Source organism: Brienomyrus brachyistius, chromosome 18 (assembly GCF_023856365.1).
Source record: "Brienomyrus brachyistius isolate T26 chromosome 18, BBRACH_0.4, whole genome shotgun sequence".
In the NCBI taxonomy this organism is placed as follows: domain Eukaryota; kingdom Metazoa; phylum Chordata; class Actinopteri; order Osteoglossiformes; family Mormyridae; genus Brienomyrus; species Brienomyrus brachyistius.
Window position 1 is genome coordinate 3,614,089 of NC_064550.1, and position 27,203 is coordinate 3,641,291.

The window sequence follows — 27,203 nt, forward strand, 5'->3', positions numbered from 1 at the left end:
CTGGATGGGTGGATATTTATTTTGTTATTCATTTTATAATGTTTTCTGAATGTAGCTGATGTGCTTTTTGCTGTTGTTACTAAAAAGCTGACATGCAATAGCATTCCCCACACACAATTTCAAAAAAATGACATGATAAAACAAGGACACAACAGAGCATAGCATCCAACAACCACATTCCACTAATCATTTGAGTAACATTTTTGGTGTTGTATCTGTACTTTTACTTAAGCATGAAAACTGAGTACATTTTCTACCACTGTCTCCATGTTTGCGTCATGCCTGTAGGTAGAATAGTACACACCCACTCATGGCGTCATTACAGTTCCCATTCAGGCTCCAAAAATTTCTTGGTTCTCAATGCAAAACAATTATTTGGTTTGGAACCTGTTTTTATTTTGGTGGAAATTCACAGAACTCTTCAAAAATGGAACCGGTTCTCTGTTGGTAGAAAAGTGCAAAAAGAGGCTTAGCACGCTGAGCCACACATTGCCATGTACATACTATATTTACAATATTATAATGTTATTTTTATAAAGATGTGCGTGGATGCAGCAACCTATATAAATTGTACAACACCCTGCGTAAAACATCAGTAGATAACTAAGCTGCACTAAACCACACAGCAGTATGTGTAAAATTAGTTTTCTTCCAAATGCTATTTACTTCTATAGGATGGATGCTTTCATTAGGACATAAGGCCATAATACTACGTAATGAAAAACCACAACCACGTTGAAGGAGCATAATCCCATATGTGCTTTTTAGTTACAACATTCCATTAGCATTGCCCAGCATGACATCCATCCATTTATCTTCTGCAAATTATCCGGGGCTGGGTGGTGTGGGCAGCAGTCCGAGTGTACATACACAGACCTCCCTCTCACCAGTGTCCTCCTCCAGCTCCTCCAAGGGGGATACCCAGGCGCTCCCAGGTCAGCCAAAAGATATATCTCCAGCATGTCCTGGGCATGCCTCGGGGTTTCCTTTCGGTTGGATATGCCCAAAACATCTCCCCAGGAGGCATCCAGCAGGCATGCTAGACAGAAGCCCGAACCTCCTCAACTGGTTCCTTAAGATGAAGAGGCACAGCGGCTCCACTTTGAGCCCCTCCCGAATATCCGAGCTCATAACCCGATCTCAAAGGCTGAGCCTAGACACCACGAAGGAAACTCGTTTCTGCCACTGGTAACCGCAATCTTATTCTTTCGGTCACTACCCGGAGCTCGTGACCCGAGGTAACAGGAAATATGATCAACTAGTAAATCAATAGCTCTCCCTTTACCACAACAGAACTGCCACTCCTTTCTTCCCTCACTTGTGAACAACCCCAGCATAAAATACTTTAGACTTAGTCTATATGACCAGTCTGCACTGTCTCACACACACAAAACGTACTTCATATTCATACAAACCAGGATGCACAAGCTCTGTTTAACAAATGCACAGAAGCAAGCATGGATCTTGGATAAGTCGCAAGTAAGTCCAGTTGAAAACTAAATTAACATTCATAAGGAGGTGTATGATGGACAGAACTGTACACCTGCAGAAGGTGAAATACAAACCAAGCTACAAAAGTGAGTCATCTTAGGCTGAAAACCTGTCAGCAGGATTAACCAGCCATAAGTAGCAGAGAACCTGAACTGCAGAATAACTAGATAAAGTAATAGTCTGATGAGTCGATTTTCTTACATCTGAATGGGTTTATATTTGGACTGATTGCTCATTCTGACTGAGGATTGCACTTCATAATCAAATAATGCTGAATAAGGTCATTTTACTGAACCAGGTGCACTCTACTGTACGTTACGATGCCCCCCATCCAGATAGCTAAACAAAAGTAATTTCGTAAAAATCCAGATTGAGCTGATGTCCTTCCATGGCTACACCTGTCTCTAGGTTTAAAATATTTAACCTTTAAGACTTCTAAGGCCAAGCGTAAAGTAGATTTCCATCTCCTTCCTGTCAAACTGAATACTTCTCAATGAATGGTTCAATGTTCCACTACACCAATGGTTCTCAGTCCAGTTCCTGCTGCAGCCCCTGCCAGAATGTTTTCATTCTGACCCACACTGCTTTCAACCTGCCACATTCATTATTAGCCTATTAAGGACCATATGGACCCAATTAAGGTAGGGTTGAAATGAAAAGGAGCCAGGAGCAGGATTGAGAACCACTGCAGGACACATAGTTGAAAAATTACATTACAGCATTCCAAGAGAAACTGTTCTGAAGGTAATGCATGGCACTTCTTAATATATTGTTAGGGGTTTTCCCGTTATATTGTTCACCCCTTATATGTCATGTCATTAGCACAGTCACCTGAAACAAATACCGACAAGCTTTCTTATATTAATTTATTTTTCAGTTTCTGCTCATGTGTGATAACTTTTAATTATAAGGCAAACCATAACAACATCTATTCTCACGACACATCTTCCAAATTATCCATCATTCTGTGTGATAAGGAAAAATAACAAGATGTCCTGGTGTATATGAACAAAATGAAGGAGTCTGTCACAAAAAGAGCCAAATGCTAGACAAATGGTTAAAAATGTGACAAGAGGAGGCCTGCCACTCAGCTGAGGGAAGCTTCCACCATTAGGAGTCAGAAGAGGAGTCTTTGATGTCTGTGCTCTCTGTGGCCTCGCTGACCTCACTCATATCCTTGCTCTCGCCCCCACTGTCCCGTTCTCCTTCTCTCTCCTGTTCCTCCAGGCTTGTGGACTGACCAGAGGCAGGGAGACTCTGGGAAGGAGGGTTCTCTGTGCCCCACACTCGAACTCCTGGCCTCCGAAGCTGGCAGAGAAATGACATTGGCAGACAAAATAACCAAGGTGCACACACTGGGTCTGAAGCTCAAAGATCACTGACAGGACCCAAAAGGTCAGGCTGTGTTGACATTTACAGAAAACAATGAGTTGGGGTAATCAGACTTTGACAGAAATCTGCTATCATTCAGACATCCAAACATTTCATTACCCTTCCGTTATTGCTGACCATAACCAAGAATCCCTAGCACATACTTTACAGCAGTATTTGTTGCATGTTATCTCTGAGTTCAGCTCTCACCCAAACTCCTCTAGGTACTCCCCAGTTCAAAGACACTGTTGTTAGGTCAACTGGTGTCTTTAAATTGCCCATAATGTGTTTCTGGCAACTTGACCAGAGTGTTTCCCTGCCTTGTGCCCTATACTACCTTGAATAGGATCCCCAATAATACTAAAAAGTCCCCCAATAACCTGGCACAGGGTAACTGGTTGGCAGGTGGATGGGTTCTTCGAGCCCCTTACACTTATAAACGGCATAGAAACTTACTTGCAAGTTACACACTGTTTCCTGCACAATCATTCAGGAATCCCCACTTTTTAATGCTACAGGTTCCCTTTAGTAAAGCTTATTGCCATTTGTGCGATTCTTGAGCAAATCCGTAGTCAAATTCCTTGTGGGTATGATCTTACTTGGTCAGTAAAAACTAATTCTGATGTTGCTGAAGAGAACAGTAAATGATCAGAGCCATCCACTTTAATCTGTTCTCCTTATCAATATCTCCTGGAAAGCACGGTACATCTGACATGAGTTCACAGAAAAGAGAAAGTTTACCTCTCCAGCCATGTGAGCTAGATCCCTTTTCATCGCATAAGCATCCTCCCCATCAGCATAGTACTTGGGTTCCACTTCACTGATCCTGTGGAAATGAGACAGGGTTATGTATGAGGACAGTTACAGGACTGCAACGCATGGAGAACTAGGGTCACTAAATGGCCCCCTATGCATGCTCTGTGATGAAGGATGTGCTCTAGAGTGTGCTCTGGTTTATGTCTGTGCTCAAGCCTCACCATATTCATGCAGTGGATAAATGTCATGGAAGTCTGACGGATGGACAGGAATATAAAATACTTTCATACTCACTGGAATTTCAGTGTATTGGAATACAGATGCAGCGCTGCTCGGTTACTGCCAAAAAAGAAAATGATATACAGAGTTACTTACGCGTTCAACATTATCATCATTAGTATATTACATATCACATGCTGTAATCTACTGACTTTATGCACCACCTCTGGAATATAACAGCAATAAAAATGAGTTTAATATATAGTATATTAAGATGCGTTCAATCTCTGCAGATTTACTGAGAATATGTACAAAATCTGATATTTCACAATCGATCAGAAGCACCTTATTCATAATTAAGTATATTGTCTAAAGGTGTGGTCAAGTTGAAATAAAGGTCATTCCATTTTTCCAACTCAAAATTCCAAAAGTTTTTGCATTATCATTTTTGATTTTGATGAAATATGACATACGATTCACACACACCTTTATGGCTCAGATTTTTTAATTTATTTTTTTAAATAGAGCACCTTTTCCATTCCAGGGGTAAGAAACATTTATAATTCAGGGTATTTTCAAAAGAGTTGTAATTTTGTTACTATTACAGCCACATGGCTCAACTATAGCTTGTTGGAAACACCAAAAAGAGTTGTTTTTCTTCCCAGTAAAGTCAAATTTTACCCCTCCCAGCACATGCTTCTTGAGGCTGAAATATAGCATTAAAAACACACTTTTGGGGTGTTTATCTCATGAAGGAGACCAAGTAACAGGTCAACGTTTTATCAACTTTTCCTTGAAAACAGAAACAGACATTAAATCATAATCTGACACCATGAAAAAGTACACTTTTTGAACTTTCCAACAAGACCTTAAAACAAATTAAAATGGAATGACTCCTTAATATGAGTAACTATATTCATATAAAAATATTTTTCTAAAAGCACCACCCACCAGTACTTACTGAAGTAGCGGTAAAAGAACTGGTGAAATCTGAATGATGCGTCATCTAACAACTGTATACAAAATCATAAACAAAACAAACTTCACAGCTGGTTTGCGGCCAAGGGCAGTACCTTTTACGAACGTGCAGAGAGACATATTTTGCGTTGAAATTTTCAATCATGGCTCTGCTGGCCTGATCCATGAGCTTCTGAGCCAAACCTAGACGCCTGTGAGAACGCTTCACTGCCTGAGAGAGGTAGTCACACAGCAGGATTAGCCTAGCCATCACAAGCAACCAGCTGCCCACACAGAGATCATACTGAGCTGAGAGACCTGATATCAAACTAAAAGATAACAAAAATTGAGGCCCACCAGTGAAGTAATATGCCCGTGTGGGACGTCGTCTGGGTCCTCCTCCCTAGGGAAGACAGGACAGGTTCAGAGGAAGCTAACGGGAGCAATGTGAGCATTTTAGAAGATTTAATGATTATGCACTTACATTTTTGCCAAGACATATCCCACAATTTTACCATTCTCATCCTCTGCTATGTAGGAAAGCTAAACATGAGAAAAAGTACACATTTTAATACATTTCAATGTACACGATCAGACCATTATTCTGGGCGAGGAAAAAAAATACAATACGATAAAGTATGCAATGCAAACCTGCGGCCAGGACAGTCCATGATAGAAATAGTATTTCATCTGGTAATTCTCTGGAAGACACAGCAAATTACAATGCTGCATATTCATCAGGTCTTCCGGCTGGGAGAGAAAGAGACAGTGTGAAGGGACAGTGGGCTGGACGTGGTGCCATCGACTTATCACTGCTTAAAAACGACATTTGTACAAGAACCAATCGGCTACTTAGTGTAAGCGGTCATATTAACATAAACAACGATGCTTTCTACAAATAAGAAATTAATCATAAAAGAAAGAACCAAATGTGCAGAATGCTAACGGTGCTCGGCAACCTTCACACACTGAGCTATTCGGTTATTTAGAGAATATCGCTAAGAGAGAGTGGCCGTATTCATCCAGTTATTTAAATGTACAGCCAAACTATCCGAACATGTGGGTCGTGCTTGTATGATGTGGTATATATAATGTATTATAGAGTGTATACTAAGTATATTACTTCAGATGCATGGTCCTCTTTATCCAGCTATCTGGCTTTCAAGTCACTTTAAATGCGTTTCATAAACATAGCAACAGGAACTTACCCGAGCATTCCGAATATTCATTTTATCTTCGCGTAAAAGATGTAATTATTCTCAGCGTAGGTAAATAATACAATCCTATTTTGGTAAACTTAAATTACCACAGAAGTATAATTAGCAGCCGTACACTCGTGTGTTTCACCGGATATAGTAAAAACCGGATATCCCGCCTTTCCGGGATGTCTCACGACTGCCGGAGATGCCTGTGATAGAACGATGTCCAATAGGTTGTTTTCTTGTTGAGCAAATGTAAAATTACCCAATCAAAATCACTATTCGCTATTCCTTGTGATCTGACGATGTTTCCGGAAAAAATCTCTAAGATTTTTTGAGGTTCTTAAGGTTTGCTGTTCTGTAAGCCCCAAAATACAGTTTATAATTAAACGAGAGCAACAGCTTTTGTTATCAGTCGTTCACCCTGATTGGTGAAACCAGTAATAACCTTGCATCTGAAACAGAAAACCTTAGTCATCACTAGGCCTACATATCTCCTTTTCCTGTTTTATTCTACGTTATGGTTAACAATGAATCATGTACCACCTTCAGACTAGATAATCCATCTGATGCCAAGCAGGCCTGGCCAGTACTTGGATGACCAACTAGGAAAGTGGGTTACTGCTAGAAAAGGTGTTGGTGTGGCCAATTGGTTAGCCCATCCTGTGGTCTGTGCAGATCCCAGTGCAGTGACAGGGACACTGTGAGGTAAAAATGGCGCCGTTCTTCAGATGAGATGTAAAACCAAGGTCCTGATTCCAGGAGGTCATAAAAGATCCCTGAGCTTCTTTTGAAAGAGTAGGGGTGGTACCCCGATGTCCTGGTTAAAATTGCCCACCGTGGCCCTATCAAATATGGCCTCCCAACCATCCCCTATGTCTAACTGGTGAATTCTCACTTGCTTCTTCACCACCTTAGCTACTGTGTGGTGAATGTTCTGGAGCAGAATGATTACCATCACATGATCCAGGTGGGGGGCCACACAGTGGTGGTGGTTGAAGTGGCTCCCCATTAGTTCTGTAAAGTGCTTTGAATATTTTGAAAATATTACATGAATGTTACATTCATTAAAACCACTTTTGTCCAACAGCTCTTAGGAGCAGTGACTTTATAACATTTTCCAAGGGAGAACAAAGATTAGTGAAAGAATTCATAGTACAACATTAATTACAAATAGCATTTGCCCTTGCCTGCAGGTTGTTTTGTTTCAGAACAGATAAATGCTTTTTTTTCACTGTTATTGGACAATCCAAAACTTTCTGGGATTTGTACACTAAAGAGGCATAAAATGAATGAGCAAGAGAAAGATCACAATAACTTTGTATTTTCCTGAAAGGGTCATTGATATTTTATTTGCATAATCCAGTCAAGTCACTTTATTGTCATTTCACAAAAATAGAGTGAAATTTCATTTCAGCAGTGCATCTGGGGGTCAAATTAATTTGTGATCCAGATTAAGTTGTGTTTTGGACTGAAGTCTGCCCTGATGTAGTAGGTAGATTCACCTATGTGAGTGAAATTATGCAGAACAATTTATTGGGAGCAAAATTTGGGTAGTTTTTGTCATTTTCTGCCGGCATAATATTAACACCAGCATCCACATGCATCCATTTACAACTCCAGCCCTGACTGTAACACAAATTATGAATAAATATTGGAGCAAAATATCACGGTATACGATTAGGTAATTGTGACTATGCCCTTACTGAACCTTGCAATCGCTTATCCAATATCAGGTCACAAAAGCCTGGAGGCTACCTTAGAAAGCACAGTGACCAAGGCAAAGGGACACACTCACGTTTCAGAGTTAGACATGTCAATCGATGTTGCAGTGCGCCTACCAAAGGCTACACATACTATACTGAGACCCTAGTATCCATGGTTCTAGTAACCACAGTTTCAGTCATCTGCAGTTTACCACATTGAGAAAAAAAATCCAGAAATTCATCGCTCATAAGTTTTTCAAACGTATTGTAACATGGTGAAATCCTCCACCCACTCACACCCAGTACATGACTCATCTCCCTTTGTCCCCATACCCAAGCTTCCCTGCAGGACTCTCATACAATCTTCCTCTAGCATTCACACTGATCACATTTGATGCCGCTTTATCGCAGTGTACGTATTTAAGAAATGTATGAAAAGCATAATGTTCATTGCTTCATCATCTCTTGAGAATTAGGCTAAATGACAGAATCCCTTTCATTCCACAATGTAGTACAATGCTGCTATAACATACTTTACGCTTAATATGTTTATTGGGGGTAATGTCTTCCTGTGTGTAATTTATCAGTTAAATCTTTACCACCTGCATGTACAGAAAAGTCATGTTATATGGGGGGTGTTGACGGTGAGCCATTATCCACGGATTGGGCATCAACGGTAGGTCTTGGAACATATGAAACAAGTAGTCCCCCTGTATCTGTGGGTATGTACTTTGCGAGTAATTAAGGACACCAATGCAAATGAACAACACGCCATTAGACTGTGGGAGGTAAACCATGCATGGACCAGACACAAGATGGGGAGGTAACAACCTTAAGAAAATGCAGCATTTCTCCCCCGGAAAAACTCACAGCCCGACACTGACAACAGACAGTCATAATTTGAACACGACATACTTACTTTTTCAGAATTACTTAAATTTATATTTTTACACCCAAATTAATGAGCAGAGCAATTGAAATTCAAATGAAAGCATATTTAAAAACTTTCTCATTGTCATACTGAAGATTGCTTAATTAACACATGACCATATTATCCAAGATGTCAGCAAAGTGACGTGACATGAAGGGACACAAATCCGCCTCCCCCACATACACAAAAAAAAAACACACTTGCAGTATTTAGTCAATACTAAATAGTGGTGACCTGGACGCATACAAAAGTTTAAAATCCAAAAAGGAGAATGATTCATGGGGGGTGGATAAATAGAATAATGAAATTAAAGGAAAATTATATTGCAGCAGCAGTTTGCAACATAGGCCATGCTCTGCCCTTTGCATGTATATCATTCACAGAAATATAATAAAATATCTAGACATTCATAATAATATTTTTAGAACAGATCCATTGTCATTGGCGATTCAGTTAGTCAAACATTGCAGCATTAAATCTCAAATACGTGGCATTACAAAAATGTTACATCACTCCAAGGCAAGCACATCCCAGATTTTTAAATAATTCCTTCATGGAAATAGTCACCTTAAAACACAACCACGTGCAAAGATGCATTTTGACCATATAATTATTCCCTTCATATTTTCATTCACCATTTAATTTGGGAGAACAGCACAAACTGACCCTGCCTTCCACCCTCACAGTACAGAAATTCGAAACCCTGAATCATGACTAATAATTTGAAACACTTTCAGATAAAGGCACTTACAATCATTAGTTTTCTGAATAAGAGATCATAGCAGAGATGCATCAGATTTTGCCAATGATTCTGAAGCTCACACAAAAACATAAAGTAAATGCGGTCATTTGAAAGGTGGAGCTTAAGCTGCCTTCCAATAATGATAACTGAAAAGGTCTCCACCTTCTCCAGACAAGATTCATAAATTAAAAAAAAAAATCACCCAACTCACTTTTCCCACAATATACAATCTACTGTGTTCCTACTCAACACAGCCGTTGGTTCTTCCTTGGAGTCCAGTGCTTTCCAACTGTCTACATCAGGCAGAAATGGCAGGGGGTGTGTGTCCCTTCTGCAAAGAGTCCTAAGGGAGGGGGAATTTTGGGGCACTTCTCCCTTAGACGTTTTCTGTCCGTCATCAGCTGAATCCCCAGTGCTGGTTGAAGTCAGCTGGGTTACAGTGGCTCATTACAATCTGTTTCTCCTTTAAGGCCAGGCACTTTCTAGAAGATGGGTTCAGCAAAAGGTTGTCCTGGAAATGGTCATGACAAACACCAGGCACCATATTACATTATGCAATTAGTCTTTGGATTCAACTTAACAAGCTGATGCTGTAAACCACAAATGTGCACCATATTTCATTATTGTTGAACCAGCTGACGGGTAGGAAGCCATCACCTAGGGCAGTGCTGTTTAAGTTATTTCTCAGCAGGCCATATGGATGTTGATTTCATTCTAATCCAGCACAAGAAAGGTCACTTAACTTATAGCTGTTAGATGCCGAGAGCTGCTTACCTCTGTGAACTCCCACATCTGGCTGGGGATGACAGAAGTGCCCCGGCCCTTAAGAGCACAGAGCTCGATCTTAACAGGCATGGACTCGGCAGAAGCCTCCAGACACAGCTGCTTCCCAATGTTGTGCCGCAGTTCCTGGTGGGATGTATACTCAAAGTACTGGAAAGGAACCGTGAGAGCGGTGAAGAACTTCACAAACAAAAACAACAAATTGCATTCATTCACACAGCTGGTTATCATACAGGAATTCAGGTCTACCATCTTTCAAAATTAAACTGTTTTCTGCCCATTGTGTCACCTGGTGTGTGTCAGACTGAAGCCATTTTGCATCATTACTTTGAAGCCACTCACATCCGCAAAATCGAAGTACTAAACAACTGGATTTGCCATTATCCACATATAAGGCTACTGTAGCAAAGAGTACCTGGTTTCCACCCATGTTGTGGCAAGTGTACATGATCAGGGGCTTTCCTCCATTGTTATTTTCCCCGACGTCGAGACAACTCTGTGAGCCTGAGTTCTTGATCTGTGTACACAATTTTGTTGGATGAACATAGTAGCAACAGATTTTAGCTGCTATAGTTATATTCTCCATGCTTTACACCCAGGTGCTACCATAAAATTCTGCAAGAGACTAAGCTTCTTACCGCTCCAAATTGGACTGGGGACAAGTCCGGGATAAAAATCTCTGGGTAGATGTTCTCCAGGTACCAGGTGAAGTTTTTGCAATGTAGACTTTCTCTCAGCTTCAAGCGATCAGAAATGTCTCCATAATTGTGCTGTGGTGGTTTTAGATAATTAGATAAGTTTGATGGTAAAAGTAGAAAAAAGGCAGAACACCGCAACAACCAAATCTACTTATTAAGAGGAACCGATGACGACAACAGGTGAAGCTGTGCTTCACCAAATAAAGGTGTAACATTCATATTACACAAAACATCCCAGTGAAGAATGCCTCACTTAGTCTCTTCAATTACGCGTGCTCTGACAGGAAGATGATTAACACTTTTAACCATTTAGAATATCAAGCAAGTTAAATTCACTTGTTTGCCAGTATTTCTTGTTGGTTTGTGGACGAAGAATTGGTATACTCTAAGAAGGGGCAGTCTAAAGTTTGCTTCACTAAAAATTGCAGTCAGCAACCACCACTGAATCTGGTGGGATATGTTACAGCACAAGCGCAGCTTAGTTTTTGTATAGTTAATGAACTATAGTGTAATGATCTTCAAAGCGAAAGTTAATAGTTCTGTTTGTTAAATACCTTTCGGTTGTGGATTGGTATGTATGTGAATTACATATACAGTCACTGGTTAACTGCTTATTCTATTGCAACACCGCTGGGGGACTGAGACAGTTTTATCTGTTTATAATGATCAACCATGATTTCTCTAATGAAAAATGTTTTCTTGTGGATATTGTTTTTTGGGCTTTGGTAGAAATCCTACCCAAGAGAGGAAATTCATGGGATCAAGAGGTAAAACTGCACAATACATTGTAGTTTTATACCCTGCCTCACATCTACAAATACATTGATCATACACGACAATCAAATTTCCTTATGTGATGCTCATTATTGTTCTTTGTACTTTGTGTATATTACTTGTCTTTTATATAATCGGGATATAGCTTTTATATTCTTTTTTGTCTGTATATTGACATTATTAAGAGACAACAGTGTGAGTCGACATACTTGGCTAATAATTCTGATTCTGAAAAGCCAGTGTTACTTAGGACTGTTACCTCTTTGGCCATGGTTGCAGCATTCTGGTTACGGCGATAAAACACCTTCTTGTAGTCGTCCATCCAGACTTCGGCCAGGCGTACCTGGTTGCGTGTGATTACCTCTGTGCCTTTGGGGAAAGTGTGGGGGCTCTTGGTGCGGAACACATGGCCCACTACCGAACACGGGATGATCTCCAGTTGGCCACCACACTGCCAAACCTGCTCACATGGTCACACATACACAGGTAATAAGTCTCTCCAGGACACATGCCACTACATTTATGAAAAAGTGCATATAATGGTCTGTGACAAAAGGCTTTTACTGGTAATTATGAAACTAATATTGTTTACTGTATCAGGAATTTTCAAATATATAATGAGAAGTACTTGTGGTTTTCTTGAGAATCTTAGCACTAGAATCCAGAAATGAGCATAAGACCCTGTCGTGATGAAAATATCACAATTTAGATATATAATGGTAAAAGACGGTAAAGGAAAACAGAGCTTTATATGCAAGTGCATCGTAGTACGTTATCTGGTCATATGCACAAAACAAAAAAGCTTAGTGAATTTTTTGTTGGATCTCCTTCTTAAGGAATTAATGTACGAACATTTTCAGTAAGGAAGCCTGCCTTTACATGGTCAAGTAACAAACAAATTGTTTTGAAAAAGCAGATGCAACAGAGAACACTACCTACCCTGAAAGACATCTCCACATTCTCACCCCCCCATATTTCCATTTTGTCATCGTAGGTTCCGATTTTTTCAAAGTAGGACTTCGAGACCGAAAAGAGACCACCAGCAAAGGTTGGAGTCCTGGAAAGAAAAGTTCATCAAAATTAAACTGTGCTGTCATGTTCCTCATGATTTGTTTTAGTAGTATCATGTTAAATAAAAGTAATTTTGAAATTTACATACGTAAGTTGATTACCAACTGAATAACAAACGATAAATATTTAATGACTATTCAAGACATTTAAACAAGTTTTATAATCTTATTTCATTGCACACACCTTTACGCTAATGTTCATATTTGGAATCACTAAGATTTTTTTTCTTTTAAGAATTCATATATTTAACTAAGCGACCATTAAATTGATTTCAAAATATAGTTAAGACCTTATTAATGTTGCAAGTGGCTTGAAATAATTGATTTACATTATTCACATACAGATTTTTTTCACATTTTAGCTCATGTTTAAATGCCAACTCAAAACTTTTCTAATGTGTTAGCACAGCTGAAACCTATTGTTCTGTTCAATAAAGCAAGCATATTGTCTTCCTATGGGTTGAATGATACTAAAGTTCAATTCTGGGTTCAAAAATGGGCAAAACAATATAGCTCTCTCAAGAAACACAGCAGTGTATTGTCCATCTGCAAAATGAAAGTTATTCCATGTATCAAAATGCCAAGAAACTGTAGGCTTCATAGCAAGGTGTCCACTACTGTCTTTAGAGAAGAGGGAAAACTGGATATAACCAGGAAAAAGAAGTGGAAGGTCCGGAATGCATGGAATAATGAAGAAGAAAGGTTACCATTGTATTTTGTGTCATGCTACCCCTTGTGATCAGTGTTTGATTGGAGCAAATTTCATCATGCAGCAGGACAACAATCTTTAGCATACTTCTACAATATGTAAGACCTATATTTACTGAAGAAACAGGAAGCTAGAATATTGTCTTGGACAGATCAGCCAGATCTAAACTAGAGCTGTCATGATATCAGATTTTCACTGTCTGATTATCGTGTTCAAAAGGATTCACGGTAACAATATCTCGGCGTCTATAGATAACAAAATAATAATGCTACCAGTCAAATCCAAATTTAATTTCTTTTTGCGTTTTGTCTCTTTTTTGGCCATATTATACTACATAGATAGTGAAAAAAAGCAACCAAGGCTTACTGCTGATCAGCACTTCCTGCAGGCTGGGGTGTCTAACACCCCATCTTTTTTACAAAATCCTGAAGTGACAACATAAATATTTCTTTTAACGATATCAGGTTAATTTTACAGATTGCTTGTAATTGATCTCCATCAGCCCCGAGTGGTACATTCAGCCAGATATTCTGATATTAGATTATTTGTGTTCTTTATCTATTTAAGAAGTTGCTACTTTGTCTGTTTAAAAGTTCTGCATAGCACTTATGCTTTTCTCTGAATGTGTGTTTATGAGTCTTGTTGGGTTCCCCAGCCTTGGTGGGGTGACCATATTTGTCCCCGATGGGTATCCCTCTTATGCTGCAGCAAAGTCTTATGCCAAAAGTACTAACAAATAGAGAAATGTAGCTTTTTTTATTCCACTGAATTAGAGTGATATGGGTGCAACAAACACAAAATACACCAAACTTCAAATTTCACCTCAGAGTGACCCAAAGATACAGTATAAGTATACCAAAACACCATATTCCTGAATTTCAGCAATTTAAATTGATATGTAATAATCCAAAATATAGTCCAAAATTGGACTTGCTAAATTGCCCATAGGAGTGCATGTGTGAGTGAATGGTGTGTGAGTGTGCCCTGCGATGGGCTGGCCCCCCATCCTGGGTTGTTCCCTGCCTCGTGCCCATTGCTTCCGGGATAGGCTCTGGACCCCCCGCGACCCAGTAGGCTAAGCGGTTTGGAAAATGGATGGATGGATGGATATATATATATATGTACATACTTCAAGGTTACCAACTGATCTTTTATTTGGATGGTGTACTATCACTGTGGGTATGACAAGAGTTTATACACAATTGCTATTCAAAAGGTAATTGTATCTGGACACTGCAGCTATGGCGTATCCGTTGCTCACTTGACAGGGTGCGTCTCATCTTTGCGTCGCTGTTGCTCATGCTCAGGGATGCCCTCCCAGCCAAAGGTCAGGCTCCAGTCGAAGTTTCCACGGTTGTGCGCGCGGGCTGTGGCCACAGGCTTGTTAAACTGGAAGGTGTTGAGGTCAATGGAGGTGATCTCGGGGCTCACCACGGCAGTGGGCTCCTCCACAATGCGAGCCAGCAGGGGCTCCAGCCAGCCATGGAAGCACTCACCTGGGCAGGGGAACCCAGAGTGTTGGCTACAGCTTTTCTGTATTAGAGCTATAGGTTATACGACAGGCAAACAGGAGAGCAGTACTCTAAGATTTTCATGGTCTGATGGGGAAAAATAAATACAACTAAAATTATGAAATGCATTTCTTGAATAAACCTGAAATTAGCACTTTTTGGGCAATGCTAACACACACACACACGTTTTATGAAAGAACATTAAAAAAAAAAAAAAAAAACATTATCTTGTTTCGTCAGAAGCCACCAACAGAATTTCACAAACAAGAAAGACAATTATCTGAATGTAAGCCTCTCATACCTGTTAGGCAGACCTCTTTGTTTACAATTAAACCTCACAAATCATCCCACACACTTCTGGTCCCCCTATTTAGAAGAAGCAACATTGCGCAACTATATTGCTGCATTCTGAGAGACTCACAATGGGCATCCAGGAAGGTGAGCACCTCTCCTCTGGCTTCCTTGGCACCCAGAAGTCTGGCTGTGATCAGACCTTTTCTCTCCAGCTGGCGTACCACGCGGACTATCTTTAGGGGACGCACATATTCCTCCAGGTAATTCTTCAGGTGTTCTGAAGATTGGAGTGTCAAAAGAATGGTTCTTCAAGACTAGCAGCCAAATACAGAAACACAGTAAAGATTGAATACTGATCAATAAGATCATAAGTGCTCTCATAATAGGGCCCCTAAAAGAGAGTAACCAAGAAGCAACATCTGATATGTCAGAAAAAGTTGCATGGGACCAGTTTTCAGCAGTGCGATGTATGTAAACACTGGGTGTGTGCAGTATTATGTACCTGGGGTGCAAAAATAGCATTTGCTGGAAAGATTCAGAAACACTATTTTCTAGGAACACCTGATAAAATGACTGGTATTTGGTTCCTCCTGATTAAGGTCATCTACTGACATTTTGTTCTATTGAGGTACCTTGATTGTATCAATATGTATTTTCCAACTTCCTACTTTTAGGTCACATGTGCACATAAGTTACTCTGATACACAGCTTACCAGTTTAAGTTTATACTGTTCGAAATAGGAAGCACTGTAATGCCTAAATAGGAGTAGAGAAAATACCTACAATATGTAGGGAAAAGGGGGAAAAAGTCCTGTACAATAGAAAACCGATAAGCATATAATCTTGCGTGCTTGGGGTTCATTAAACTAAGGAATTATCATGCATGGCTGTTGATGTGCATTTACTGATTTAAAAGGGAAAGAAACACTACTAGGCGTCCGATTTAAAACTTCAGTTTTTTTGACATAGTGGGGTTTATTTAGGAAAAATTAAACTTTGCCTGATCATGAGTGAAGAATACGATCATTGAAGTTATAATTATGTCAAAATGGTAAATTTCTCCACAGCGTGACATGATCAATATACACTCACTGGTCACTTTATTACATATACCTACTAAAGATCAACTGCTCATTGAAGCCAATCCTATATCAGCAAAACAATGTATAAGATCATGCCAATACAGGCCTGGAGCTTCAATTAATGTTCACATCACACACCAGAATGGGGAAGAAAGGTGATTTAAATTACTTTGAATGTGACATGGTGGGTCGTTTTAGATCGGTTGGTATGAGTTTTTCCAGAAACTGCTGATCTGTTGGGAATATTGGACAATGGAAGATTGGAAAAATGTAGCTTGTTCAACTGCATCTCAATTTCTGCTGCAACATTCAGATGGTATGGTCAGAATTTAAAGTGCCCATATGCGCAGAGTTTGTCTGTGTTGTGTGGGTTCTCCAGTCCAAAAATAGACTGTCAAGCAAACTAGCCATAGAATGAAAGAAAATACACTACTCACAAAAAGTCAGGGATATTTGGCTTTCGGGTGAAATTTATGGAAAAGGTAAAAAGTTCACACTACAGTGATATATCATGAAAGTGGGGCATTCAAGTAGAAGCATGCAATGGTGATTTCCTCATCTCTAACGATTTATTAAAAGAAAAGCGGACAACAGTGGTGAGTATACCACAACCAAAAATGTCTCAATAACGTGTCATGTGATTACAGCTTGATGACGACGTCTCATGCTGTTCACAAGTCGACTTATTGTCTGCTGAGGCATGGCATCCCACTCCTCTTGAAGGGTGGCCCTCAGGTCATTGAGGTTCTGGGGTACAGAGTTACGAGCCTCTACATGGCAACTCAGCTGATCCCATAGGGTTTCTATGGGATTCAGGTCTGGAGAAAGTGCAGGCCACTCCATTCGAGGTACCCAAGTCTCCGGCAGCCGTTCCCTAATGATGCGACCTCGATGAACTGGAGCATTATCGTCCATGAAGATGCAATTAGGACTATGTTGTTCATGCAGGGGCACAATGACTGGACTAATGATGTTATTCAGGTAGTATGGGCTTGTCACTGTACCATTTACAAAGTATAGGGCAGTTCAGTATTCACTAGACACACCTGCCCACACTGTAACACCACCACCACCAACGGCGCATCTGGTGGCAACAGTGGCTGATGGCATAGTTCTCTCCTTGACGTCTCCAACATCATTGGTGGCCATCATTTCTGCCCAAAGTGAATCGGCTTTCATCAGAGAACAACACTGAGGCTCACTGGTCCCTCGTCCAGCTGAAACGCTCCCTGGCCCATGCAAGACGATGACGCCTGTCCCTGGTGGTGTGGTGAGGTACTCCCGCAGGTCGTCTAGCACGCAGACCACGCTAATGTAAACAGTTCCGACCTCCCTTAAACGTGCCTGGAGTTGAGTGGCATTCATCATCCAGTTCTGCAGGGCACTGTTCACAATAAAGCGGTTATCAGTGTTGGATGTGACCAAAGGACGTCCACTTCTATGCCTTTCTATAACTTTTCAAGTCTCTCTGTATCTCTGATGGAACCTTCTGATGATAGTCTGTGACACTCTAAGCTCAGTTCCGTCTGAGGACATCCGGTTTGAAGCCTCGCAATGGTGCCGTACTGTTGCTCAATTGTTAGGTGTCATCTTGGTCTCATGATGTCAAAATGTGAACAGCATGATGAGGAAGACTGTTTAAATACCAATTCTGACTGGACCAGGAAATTTAATGGTTGATTCATGGATCAAACACCTGTTGCGAATTCTGCCGTGAAGCTCCTTATTAGAGAACAGCAAGTTGTGTAAAGAGTACTGAAACACTGAACAGCTGGACACGTGCATTCAAAAGCTTAGGGAAGGTTACATTATGTTCACCTGTAAAGGTTATAGTGCATTTTAGGTTCATCCTGAAACTTCACCCGAAAGCCGAATATCCCTAACTTTTTGTGAGTAGCGTGTGTATACATCCTGTGACAGACTGGCATCCTTTCCAGGGCGATCCCTCGCCTCTTGCTTTGTGGCTCCAGGCTCACCACGGCCCTGTACAGGATACGCTGGAATCGAATGACTTTAATAAAGAAATTAAGAACCAAAGCTCAAGCATACTACCTGCTGTGCTCGCGTCGTCAACCAGTATGATCTCGGTGAGCAAGGCAGCCGGAGAAGTATGAAGCACACTGTACACAGTACGCAATAGTGTGGACCAGGCTTCGTTGTGGAAGACTATGATCACGCTCGTGGTAGGGAGTGGGGGGCAATGGCGGAACTTTCGTTCCACGCACCTGATGGGAAAAGAGCACGTTGGTCAGCGTTAGGGCAAAGACTTACAGTTAAGAATCTAAGGGTACAATTTCAAAATAAAGGCCCTGCTGTTATACCTAAGGTGATATTTAAAATGGGTACAAATAAAAAAGAGATTATTGTAAGTGTGACAAAAGCAACTAATCCAAAAAGGATTAATTACATAGATTTACAGGTGTTTGGATAGAGTTCAAGTGATTTAGGATTAAATAAAACAGAACAAATATCCAAACTTTTCTCTAGACAGCTCACCTGCAGACTTATGAGTCTTGATGTTATTGAGTAGTTTAAGAAAACATCACTATTCTGGTCTGAGAAGGCAGTACATGATTATGGTAACACTCTTGTTCTTACTCTGGGGGACGTGTGTCTTCACCAAGGCTTCGGTGGAGCGAAATGCGGTCACTGGCAAACTGGTTAAAGCAGTGCCTGGTCATGCCTTCTTCTTTCTCTTTTTGTTCAGCAGCCGACAGCTTGGTTTCAGAGAATGCCTTACCGTCCGCCCCCATGGCTTGTGAATCCTGGGGGGGCCTCTCAAGGTGAGGCCTAAGCTCTGACTGGCTGTAAAAACCAGGAGGGCAGTGCACATCGGCTGTAGGCTGGAGCTCTGGTGGCAGAGGCTGTGGAGCCCCGATTTGGAACATCTGAACAGCTCCCCTAACTAAACCCATCACTCGCTCTTTGCGTTCCACCAGGTCCTGGAACCAGGGGTCCGGCTGGTTCCTTAAACCAATATCACGCTGCAGCACTACCAAAGCTACCAGGAAGGCCGTGCTTCCAATTAACACCAGCTTCAGGGGGGTGATGCGGCGGCGAAGAAGCAGACGCATAGCCCACGAAGTGCAGGAAGCTGGAGGGGCAAAGGCAAGGGGGCGGAGCTCATTAATGCGCCGAAAACTCAAAAGCACATATTTTTCCACAGTCAGTCGTTTACAGTCTTGATATATTTTTCAGCATCTACACCCAAATTTACACTCTTCAGTCTTTCAGGGAGTTCAATGAGAAATACATGCTGCAAATATTTATAATCAAAATTACTGGCTATAAATCAAAACCTGTACATTCTGTTGTCTATGGCTTTTCAATCAATTCACAACAGAAAAGGATCATGCCAAAAACTGATGGTTAGACACAATACCATTCCTTGGTATTCCACCTCCCTTGATTTAAACTCCACACACCTAGAGATGTAACCCCACATCCTACCGGCCTTTTTAATTGCTTCTCCACACTGGCAAGAGTGGGACATGGAACCTTTGTAACCAGGGTGTACAGCAATTATACAAAATGAATTAAGCTAAAGCAGGGCTTTGCTCCAGTGCGCGTATAAGAACAAGTCACATATATAAAAGTTGTCCTACCAATAACAAATTTACTTAAAAAAAAAATCAGCTCATGTCCTGACCTCAAAATGTGAAAGCAGTTTATGGATAGCAGCTTTGAATCATAAATCATATTAGAGCCCATATCAGAAAGTTACCGAGATACACCAATCGAGCCATATTCATGCACCCATACACTGATCAAAACTAGTGTACCTTGTACAGACTCAAGACGGCATGGAGCAGCGTGCCCCCCCACGTGGGATTTACGTTAGATTGTATTATGGAGCATTGCCAAAACAAACACAGCAATGTCGTTCTTCCACCTTTGCATCAGCCCTGAGATAAGCGTTATTCCAATGGAGAACGTCACATGGGAGGAGAAAGGAGTACAAACATGGCAGCTTCGACGATCACTCCCAAACGCCTGTTCCAGCATCGTGCAGTTTTCTGTCAACCCCACCCCTGTACTTATGAAGAAGACACCACATCAGCCTGTGGATGTCACAGTCATTTCGTTATGGAAGTAAACTTTAAGTGTATTTGTATATTTACTTTGTGATATACAAATATATGTGCAACACCCCACCCGCTCAATACCCGTGTGCCAACTCCATACAAATATTTACGGTGAGTGCGAGCGTCATCATGGCTGTGTGTGACAGAACAGGTTTTGCTTTTCATTTATGCAAATATTCCCATTCTTCTGCCATTGTGGTGTCAAAACCTGACAAATGCATTTTTACTTTTCTATGGATTATTGTAAAATATCCACAGTGGTTACAGTGCTATTATTAAGGGCAGGCTTCACAAACATCTAAAACTCTTTTTAACTTAAATAAAATCTCTCAACACATGTAAAGATCTACAGACATTTTCCCACAGGTTTGTCATTTCTCGCATACACGACAGTAATACTGAAATTACTTTTACTGAAATGTCAATTTAAACAAATTACAGTTGCGCTTCAGATTAAACAGCACTCCTTTGCTGTCAAATTACATTTAACTTACACAACTTGTAATACAAGATTAATAATTGATTAAAAGCCTTGAAGCTATGGGTATTTAATAACACGACTGTCTAGTCTTCTCACCAAAACTGTCAACCATTTCCGACAAAAAACAGGAAACAAATTTGAATAAATAAGAGGAAGTATAGGCTATACACTGTAGCATTCACAGCATCTCCACTGACTCTGACATTCAAACGATTATCTTCATAAAACCTTGATCAATCTGATCTAGACCCTTATATAATTTCTCCAAAATATGACAATTATCCTTTTGTAGATTATTTGCTTATCATCGATAACAAATCGAATAACTACGTGTAGCACAATCCAACACACCAAGTAAAATACCACAGTTAATATGATTAGTGCAATCACTAGAAAGATTATTTTTCATTTTTGAGCTTTTATAGTTTATACCTACAGCGACACACAGGTGAAAAATCGATTCATTCAAATTAATGTAAGGTAAAGTACTGACACGGAAGCGTAGTAACTTTTAGATGTCACGATGTCGGAACTGTAAGGAAAAGTTATCCCGGCTGTCAAAAGCTTACCTTTAACAATGGTGACGGAGCAGCCGCTGTTTGCAACCGATAATACTCACGGGAAAGCGGTCCTATTCTCTCCTTAAGAAATTTTATATTGCGAAAAGGCAAGCAGAGCCAGATTTCCAGTTTCTTCAAGTGTGCAAACTAGGGCTGTGAAATAAAGACACGTTGTGAAGAACGGTGGCCTCCTAGCTCCCCTTTAAGCACAACAGGTGCAACTCGTTGCGATTATTAACTCTATGATCTCCCAGATGCCGTAACCGACTAGATAACCCGTCATCAGCAGCTAGTTCTCTCCGGAAAACTAAAGCCGAATGTCTCTTGGTTTTTCACTTCAAGAAGACATAACGTTGACGTCATCGTTTTGTTGTAAAGCATTGCTATAACTGCTATACATTCGCAATGTGTGGCGGCAACACGATTGGCTTAATTAAAGCTCAGCATAATATGCAACGTAGTGTAACTATTTGATCAATTTATCAGTTATGAATACGAAAGTTAACCCTGCCTGGTGTCGCCTTATAGTAACAGAGATTTATTTGACGTCCCAGACAGCGTACGTATGTCGCCGCGAAGTTGATTTAAGATCGGAATGTCTTTAAATGATCACGTTCCATTCATTAACAATATTTCAATAATTATATAAGCTAATGTTTGTTTCAGTAAGCGCATATTTCAATAATTTTGCTTTATTCAGCATCACTTTCAGGTCTGTTGTTACTGTTTGATGTTGTCAATATTTAAAATAAAAAACCTTTAATCAGTTACATTGTTTGTGTGGTTAACATTACAAATCTACCCTCTATATATAGTTAATATGATTAGTGCAATTATATATATAATGCGTTGTGGAATATATAGCCTAATCGGGGAAATGTCGAACCGATATTTGGTAGCGATGTGTTTGCGACATTGTGCCAGTGAGCAAATACCCACAGAAATGGTTTCTGGGGTGAGAGAAAATTCCCGAACAGCCTGTGTAACCACACACAGCTTTGATTTCATCGCTAATCGCCAGTGTTTAAGAGTTAATGGTTTTTTAAAGAGTTAATTATAGAAAAAAAATCATTAACCCATATCCTTGTTTCCTAATATAAACGGTATATTTCTGGTAGCCTAAATAAAACATAAAATTCCAGAAAAAAGCAAATTAATTATAGATTGAATATAACTTGGTTTGTTTTCTATTGAAATTACTCTTTACTTGATTATTCATTATAACAATTGTAAAGCACAACTGATCTTCTCTTTTTACCCCCCAGCCATCAGATTTGCTCTGGGATCAACACAGCTGCAGGTGGTTGTGTTGTATAACATTAGTTGTGGGCAAAGTAGGCCTGCATCATTTTCATACTTAAGTAAAAGTACAGGTACAGAGATACCACACCAAAATGTTAATCGGGTAAAAGTCATCAGGTAAAATACTATCCAATCATCCATCCATTTTACAACTCGCTTATCCTTCTGGATTGCAGGGGATCTCGGAAGCTACAGGCACGAAGTGGGGAACTACCCAGGATGGGGGGCCGGCCCATCATAGAGTAAAATACTACCTAAGTTAAAGTAAAAAATACATGTTTTTAAAAGAAAAAGTAGGCATATTTATGCATTCAAATATACTGATCTTGCAAAAAGCAACATACCCTTTTAAATTCAGTCAAAACAGGTTTGAATATACACTATATAGCCATTACATGGACAGGAACTTTTATGACACTAAAAATTCTAAATCCATGGGCAACAATATGGAGTGGGTCCCCTCTTTGCAGGTATAACAGCTGCCACTCTTCTGGGAAGGCTTTCCACATGAATTTGGAGGGTGTCTGTGAGGCCAGACACTGATCCTGGCTATGAAGGCCTGGCTTGCAATCTCTGTTCCAGTTCACCAGTTCCAAGGTCTTTGATGGGGTTGAGGACAGGGCTCTGTGCATCCAAGTCATGTTCTTCCACACCAAACTCACCCAACCTTGTCTTTATGGGCTTTGCTTTGTGGGGCCCAGTATAGTATGGGGCCACATCATGCTGGAACAGAAAAGGTCCTTCCTTCCCCAAAGCGTTCCCACAAAGTTGGAAGCATAGAATTGTCCAAAATGTCTTGGCATGCTGAAGCATTAAGAGTTCCCTTCACTGGATCTAAGGGGCCAAGTCCAACCCCTGAGAAACAACCCCACACCATAATCCCTACTACTTCAAACTTTACAGTTGGCACAATGCAATAAGGCAGGTATGTTTTCCTGGCTTCTGCCAAACCATCAGACTGGGGGCGACATGGGGAGAACATGCAAACTCCACACACGTGACCCAGGCGGAGACTCGAACCCGGGTCCCAGAGATGTGAGACAACAGTGCTAACCACTGCACCATCATGCCGCCCCCATGAGTCACACATTTTCTTTTTATTTAGAAAATAGTAGTGAAACTTGCTGAGCTTGCTGGCACAGATTAGCAGAATGACTTTTATTATTCTGAGAAGGATCAATTTATGGGCAAATTTTTTTATGAATTATAAAGATTTTGCAGGCCAGTACTTTTAAACCCCTGTCAATGACTAGGGTTCATACACAAGAGTGGACTTGGTGCAAAACACAACAAAAACATTTCTACAAACTGAAATAAAACAAAATAACTTCTTACCATTTTTAAATACTAATTAACTAATGTATTGATTATGTTTGTGTTTGGGCCTTTCGTGTAACGCACTGGAACCACACTGCGGCATTTTGTAGTATTGAGCAAAGTCCTACAAGGTTTTTTCTATGCCTAGAAACAACATGAGTAAAAGTCTAAAGTAAAATATGTAACAACTAAATAGATTTACATCTTTAAAACAAAAACTAATGGAGCCATACCAAAAAATAAAACTAAACTCAATTTAAAATAATAAATATTGAAAATAAATAAAAAAATCTAAACGATAAGTAACGCGAAAACACACAGATAAATAGCACTGCACACTGCAGTACAAATGTATTTTATTTTAGTTTGTAGCCTTCTGGGGGTCTATATAATCATCATAGTAATCATATACATTTCCGGACCTTCTGACTCAACTATTCTTCAAAACCCACCAGTCACATTTCTCATCATTCTGATCATAGAGTGTAGATAAGCTGTGTACAGATATCACAGATTTTACCCCGACGCATCACAGTTCTCTGTTATGTGTGTGCGTGTGTGTATATATATACACACACACAGTACATATTATTATTATTACTCATATCCTTAGCCTGACATCCAAATATCATATGTGTGTTTTACTAAGTTTACAGGTGTTTAAAGCATGTGGGAGGGGTATTTTAAGGCTTAAACTATAAACTCTGATTTATACGGTCTTTCTATATTGCGGATTTTCACCTATCGCAGATGGGTCTGGAATGTAACTTCTGCAACAGACGAGGGATCACTGTATATGCAGTCTTTGGTACGATCTACTTTCTGACTTCCTGATACTTCTTCCCTGGCCGATGTACAATGGAGCTTCACTTGCATCAGAAAGTGGAGCCTCTGCAGTGATTCAATTTCTGATCGTGCCCCCCCATGTGGGATCCAAGGCTGGTCCCTATGACAAAATTTACATCAGAATTGCTGTGAGGATGTGCCACTGCCCTGTCTGCGTGAAATATAAATCAGCCCGAGGTAGGGGCATCGGAAATAGGGGGCATGGGGGGGGGGGGGGGGACATGTCTGGCACTAATTGATCTGAGTCAACCATTCATTTGAACTACACTCAGTGACAAAAAAAGTTAATGATTTGATTTGCTGGGCGCCGGCACGTCTAGTCACCAGACACAGAGGATGGATGCCTCATAGACGCATTAGACAGCATTACCAGAACTTGACGGAGTTTGATAGGGGTCCCATTGTGGGTTTGCATGAGGGCAGGTGGTCCTATCATGCAATTGCCCGGCATGTGGGGCATGCAGATGTCACAATTGCCCAATGTTAGAACCAATGGGCACGTGAGGGGTTGGTTCCACACACAGGTTTCCGGTCACCCAAGACAGACCACACCAAAGGAGGATCGTCGTGTTGTGCCAACTGTAGAAAGTTATGACCCATAATATGTAAATGCACAAATTTTCATAAAATTAAAATACAGAAATACATGAACAGCATGGCCAACAAGGGGAAAACCAAAATTCAAAATGTCCAACAGCTTGGTTCTCAGGCGCACACTCAGCCCATTCAGCCACACAGCAGCCTGAGTAGGGGAACTCGCTAGGGACTGTGACAGATACCAAACACAGAAAGGAATGGGACAGCCAGCAACATCTGCTGGCGAAATGGGGAAACAACAGACAGCAGGAACTGATCCTGACAGCCTTTAAAAGAACTGAACTGCTTCTGTTCTGTGTACATCCACAGTAGGGTCTTGACAGTCAGTTAATACCAGCCACAACTTAAATAAGAATGGAACTCAATCTAGGCTGGGATTTCCCTTATCTGTTAGCCAGTTTTCAGTGGTACATTCCTGTTGCCAAAAATCCAAGTGTTGTCAGTCAAGACGGACAGGAACAGCGTGATTTTGTACTGTAGGTCAGTCAAGAGCAGGGCCAATTCATTATACAATTTCATCAGAATTGAAGTGGTGCTCATTGCAGAGCTCAAGGGAAATCTTCAGGGGAACCTTAATAAGTGTTCCCATGGTGCCTCAAGAAGTGCGGCCATGAAATCTCCAGGGGAACCTGAAAAGGCCCTCCTATCATGCTTCAAGGGACGTGGACATGGAGTCTCCAGGGCAACCTGAAAGGGCATTCATATCATGCCTCAAGAGGTGTGGACATCGAGTCTCCAGGGGAACAAGGGGCATTCCAATGGTACCTCAAAGGGCGTTGCTATCATACCTCAAGGTGCGTGGACATGAAATCTCTAGGGGAACAACAAGGGGTATGGCTCAGGGTGACGTGCAGAATTCCAGTTATCAGACTCGGATCTTCCTTGTGTCTGGCTGCTGAGTCCTGCCTTCATTATTAAATGGCTTCAGGCTGTTTATCTAAAATGCATTATACATACATTATACGTACAAATTCAACTGCAATTAAGCAATTATGAGACATTATTCTCACCATTGTAAAATATTTCTTTCAGCGCAACATGTGTACTAATATGTGGTTCCTAGAGGTGAGTAAATGTTGAATTTAATCTGTGATTGGAATTTAGATGATTGACTTTAAGCAGTATGCAGGTGTATGGAGGCTATACCTGGGGAAAATACTAATCCACTGCCCAGCACAGTAGAAGATATGAGAGCCTGAGGAAGGGAGGGATGGAGGCAGACGCACATACATTTTAGAAATACCTGAATTACATCATACAGTGCTCACACTGCAGTCTTAGGATGCTTGCTTAATTTGGTAAAGATATTGCAACCTTATTGGTTTTATAACAAAAATCATTATTCATTCGTTTAGAAAAATATACAGCTCTGGAAAAAATTAACAGACCACTTTATATTTTTTTAAAATCTATTTTTAATCCTGGTTTAATCCTGGATCTGCTGGCAGAAGGGTACACAGTGAGGGAGGCTGCATCCTGTCTCAGAGTTTCTATTGCTACAATACACAAGAACAAGATGAAGTAGGAGACACTGGGAACGACCAAAAACCAGTCAGACAGAAGGCAGAAACAACTTTTTACTGCCGGAGATGGCCATCAACTTTTCCTGCAGTGCCCCATAAATCAGAAGATGACCTCAAGTGACCTTCAAAAAGAATGGGAAACATTAAGTGATGTGACGTGCACTGCTAGGACAGTTCATATAAGGCTCCTAGAAGCAGG

At 40.6% G+C, this 27,203-nt stretch overlaps 2 protein-coding genes across 2 annotated transcripts; both read right to left on the bottom strand.

Annotated features, from left to right (window-relative positions):
• Positions 1 to 2,343: 2,343 nt before the first annotated feature.
• Positions 2,344 to 6,186, bottom strand: naa10 (N-alpha-acetyltransferase 10, NatA catalytic subuni). Its single transcript, XM_048983057.1, has 8 exons — positions 6,003 to 6,186; positions 5,446 to 5,544; positions 5,279 to 5,337; positions 5,152 to 5,197; positions 4,911 to 5,026; positions 3,913 to 3,957; positions 3,604 to 3,688; positions 2,344 to 2,799 (listed from the first exon to the last, which is right to left on the bottom strand). The coding sequence occupies exons 1-8, from the start codon at positions 6,021 to 6,023 to the stop codon at positions 2,602 to 2,604; spliced, it is 669 nt and encodes a 222-aa protein (XP_048839014.1). The 5' UTR covers positions 6,024 to 6,186; the 3' UTR covers positions 2,344 to 2,601.
• A 2,428-nt stretch (positions 6,187 to 8,614) lies between these two features.
• On the bottom strand, positions 8,615 to 21,935 carry LOC125712699 (polypeptide N-acetylgalactosaminyltransferase 6-like). Its single transcript, XM_048983052.1, has 11 exons — positions 21,429 to 21,935; positions 18,892 to 19,387; positions 18,346 to 18,518; positions 15,339 to 15,488; positions 14,668 to 14,902; positions 12,567 to 12,684; positions 11,887 to 12,087; positions 10,794 to 10,925; positions 10,571 to 10,672; positions 10,147 to 10,305; positions 8,615 to 9,883 (listed from the first exon to the last, which is right to left on the bottom strand). The coding sequence occupies exons 2-11, from the start codon at positions 19,365 to 19,367 to the stop codon at positions 9,770 to 9,772; spliced, it is 1,860 nt and encodes a 619-aa protein (XP_048839009.1). The 5' UTR covers positions 19,368 to 19,387; positions 21,429 to 21,935; the 3' UTR covers positions 8,615 to 9,769.
• Between the last annotated feature and the right edge of the window lie 5,268 nt (positions 21,936 to 27,203).